At 33.9% G+C, this 3,593-nt stretch overlaps 1 protein-coding gene across 1 annotated transcript; it reads left to right on the top strand.

Moving 5' to 3' along the window:
• The first annotated feature begins 388 nt into the window (after window positions 1-388).
• Window positions 389-2,886, top strand: LOC112503276. Its single transcript, XM_025107337.1, has 4 exons — window positions 389-785; window positions 873-1,020; window positions 1,289-2,064; window positions 2,348-2,886. The coding sequence occupies exons 1-4, from the start codon at window positions 389-391 to the stop codon at window positions 2,884-2,886; spliced, it is 1,860 nt and encodes a 619-aa protein (XP_024963105.1).
• The last annotated feature ends 707 nt before the right edge of the window (window positions 2,887-3,593 follow it).

Here is a 3,593-nt window from a genome sequence, read left to right as displayed (position 1 = left end):
GGCTGATTGGAATACGAGAAAAGAAGGGAAGAACATATAACCTTCCAACTACTTCAGAGATTGCAGCTTTAATTGTTGGAGATGATGGTGGTACAATTGAGAAGAGAGATATCATTGTAAAACATCAAACATGTTATCTACAACAAATAAGTGAATTACATCCTTCTTACCTTCCTCTTCAATATCCGTTGTTGTTTCCATACGGAGAAGATGGTTACAAGGTTGACATTCCCCATAGAGAGATAACATCTTCAAGCAAAAGTAAAAGAGCAACTGTAACAATGAGGGAGTTCTTCGCCTTCAAAAACTTCAAGATAGGGTAAATATGTTTTCATTAATTCTTAATGCAAGAAGGCTTCTACAACAATTTATTGTTGATGGTTACACAATGATTGAAATCGAGAGATTGCATTACACAAGTAAGCAGCAGAAAGTCCTAAGGTGCGAGACTTATGATAATTTACGCAATGTACAAGAGCAAGGAGAGTCGGATGCTTCAAACATTGGGAAACGTGTTATATTACCTTCTTCTTTCATCGGTGGTGCTCGGTACATGATGCAAAATTATTTGGATGCAATGTCCCTTTGTAAATGGTATGGATATCCAGACTTATTCTTAACCATGACATGTAATCCTAAATGGCCAGAAATTAGAAGATTTGTTAAAGACACCGGGCTAAATCCAGAAGACAGGCCTGACATTCTTTGTCATTTATTTAAGATCAAGTTTGATGCACTTATTAAAGAATTGAAAGACAATGAATTATTCGGCAAAATTCAAGCAGGTATGTTCAATTTATGATAACAGTGTCAACAAATTTCTTCATACTTCAATTATATCTTTATTAATTTAAATTGTCACTTTGTTGTAGTTGTTTATACAATTGAATTTCAAAAGCGTGGGTTGCCTCACAGTCATATATGTCTGTTTATGCACTCTGATTTTAAGCTACTTACTATTGAACAAATTTATCCTATTATCTCAGCTGGGATCCCAGACAAAAACAAAGATCCAGATTTGTACTCACTTGTAAAAGAGTTCATGATCCATGGACCGTGTGGCGAAGAGAATATTAATTGTCCTTGCATGATTGATAGAAAGTGTTCCAAAGGTACCCGAAGAAATTTTCTGAACACACTTCCATTGATGTTAATGGTTATCCTTTATACCGCAAACGAGATGATGTTAATTGTCCCTGCATGATTGATAGAAAGTGTTCCAAAGGTACCCGAAGAAATTTTCTGAACACACTTCCATTGATGTTAATGGTTATCCTTTATACCGCAGACGAGATGACGGACGTTTTATTGAGAAATCAGGTGTTAAACTAGACAACAAAAATGTCGTTCCATATAACAAACATCTGTTGAAAAGATATCAAGCATACATTAATGTTGAGTGGTGCAATCAGACTTCTTCAATCAAATATTTGTTCAAATATATCAACAAAGGTCCAGATAAAGCTATTGCTGCAATTGTAGAAAACAGTAATGATGAGGTTACTATTAATGATGTTGATGAGATAAAGGAATATTATGATTGTAGATATCTTTTGGCATGTGAAGCTTCATGGAGTATTTTTGGGTACGATGTTCATTATAGGACTCCTTCTGTTTTAAGGCTTCCTTTCCATCTTCCAGGACAACAACAAATGGTATTTGGTGATGAAGATGATATTGAAAATGTCCTAAACAGACCATATGTGGCGTCCTCAATGTTCTTAACTTGGATGAATTGTAATCAAATTTATCAAGAAGCACGAGAACTCACTTACGTTGAAATCCCTACAAAGTTTGTGTGGAAATTGGAAGAGCGACGTTGGGATCGAAGGAAAAAAGGCTTCTCAATTGGACGAATTCATTTAGTTTCTCCTACTCTAGGAGAAGCATATTATTTAAGAATTCTTTTGAATAAAGTGAAAGGTCCTAAATCATTCCAAGACATTCGTACAGTAAATGGAAATATATTTCTTACTTTTAGAGATGCATGTTATGCTCTTGGGATTTTAGACGATGATAAGGAATATATTGATGCCATTGAAGAAGCAAATTTAACCGTATCTGGTTTTTATCTACGCTTCTTATTTGCAGTCATGCTGATTTCAAACAGTCTATCTAACATAAAACATGGCAATACTTAGCAGATGGCATTCTCTACAATCAACAAATTGCTTTAAAGTCTCCAGGTATGTTAATTGTATATCTTAAGTATAGATTTACACAACTATTATCTAAATACTAAAGAATTTATTGTTTTTGTATTTGTTAACTATTATGTTCTTCCTTAAATTGTATTTAAGTTTAATTTTATGTATTAATTGTTTACATTTATATTATATTTTTACAGATTTATCCCTCAATGAAGAACAAGTGAAGAACCTAACATTGTTTGAAATTAAAAAGATTTTACTCTGTAACAATTCCACCCTGAGAAACTTCACCACTATGCCTTATCCTGATAATGATTGTCTTGAATCTTCAAACAATCTTTTGATTACGGAAGAGCTAGATTATAACCATCATAATTTACGTGATGAGTTTCAAAAGCTTGTAACTGCTCTAACAAATGAGCAAAGAGGTGTTTATGATGAAATCATAACCGTTGTTGAAAAGAACAAAGGTGGTATTTTTTTTGTTTATGGGCATGGCGGAACAGGTAAAACATTCATATGGAAGACATTGGCTGCATCAATAAGATCTAAAGGAGAAATTGTTTTAAATGTCGCTTCTAGTGGTACTGCTTCTTTACTTCTTACTGGTGGCAGGATGGCACACTCTCGCATTCAAATCCCTCTCATTAGCAATGAAGATTCTCTTTGTCACATAAAGCCAGAGAGTGATGTTGCGAAGTTAATAAAAAAAGACTATTTTGATACTATGGGATGAGGCACCAATGGTTTATAAGCATGCATTTGAAGCATTGGATAGAAGTATGAACGATATTTTCAATAGTCGACGCATTAGTGACTCGCTAATGCTTTTTGGTGGCAAGATAATTGTTTTTCAAGGAGATTTCAGACAAATTCTGTCGGTTATTCCCAATGCAAGTAGACAAGACATTGTAAATGCATTGTTAAGCTCATCTTACATGTGGGAAAAATGCTAAGTCCTAAGGTTAACTAAGAACATGAGACTAACTGCAAATAGTGAATTTTCTGAAATTGAACAAACAAGGGCTTTTGCAAACTGGATTTTGGACTTAGGAGAAGGCAAAGTATAATGATGGTGAGGCGGTTATTGAGAACCTCATGATATTCTCATTACCGATTCAGTCGATCCTATATATGCATTAATACAATTTGTCTATCCCTCAATTCTTGAAAACATCAAGAATTCATCTTATTTTCAAGAAAGGGCAATACTTGCACCAAAACATGAAGTCGTTCATGAAATAACTGATTGTTTGCTATCATTGTTTGTCACACCCCGTTAAAGCGGAAACACGAGATATTAAATAACACCATTCAATTTTTACAAGATTCGAATTTAACATCCTTAACCAAGATGGTGATAGAATAATTCTTTACAAAAGTTTCAAAATGAACTTAATCGGTGTCGTCACATATATGCTCCAAAACTTTATTTCTTACTTA

Source organism: Cynara cardunculus, unplaced genomic scaffold (assembly GCF_001531365.2).
Source record: "Cynara cardunculus var. scolymus isolate 2C unplaced genomic scaffold, CcrdV1 Un_Scaffold_2807, whole genome shotgun sequence".
Lineage (NCBI taxonomy): Eukaryota > Viridiplantae > Streptophyta > Magnoliopsida > Asterales > Asteraceae > Cynara > Cynara cardunculus.
Note: the sequence above shows the minus strand (reverse complement) of the source record. Positions and strands in the feature narration are given on the sequence as shown.

Coding starts and splice junctions, on each gene's coding strand:
- LOC112503276 (XM_025107337.1), top strand. CDS start 389: ATGATTGAAATCGAGAGATTGCATTACACAAGTAAGCAGCAGAAAGTC. Junction 786..872: donor ATTCGGCAAAATTCAAGCAG/GTATGTTCAATT, acceptor ACTTTGTTGTAG/TTGTTTATACAATTGAATTT. Junction 2,065..2,347: donor AGCAAATTTAACCGTATCTG/GTTTTTATCTAC, acceptor ATATTTTTACAG/ATTTATCCCTCAATGAAGAA.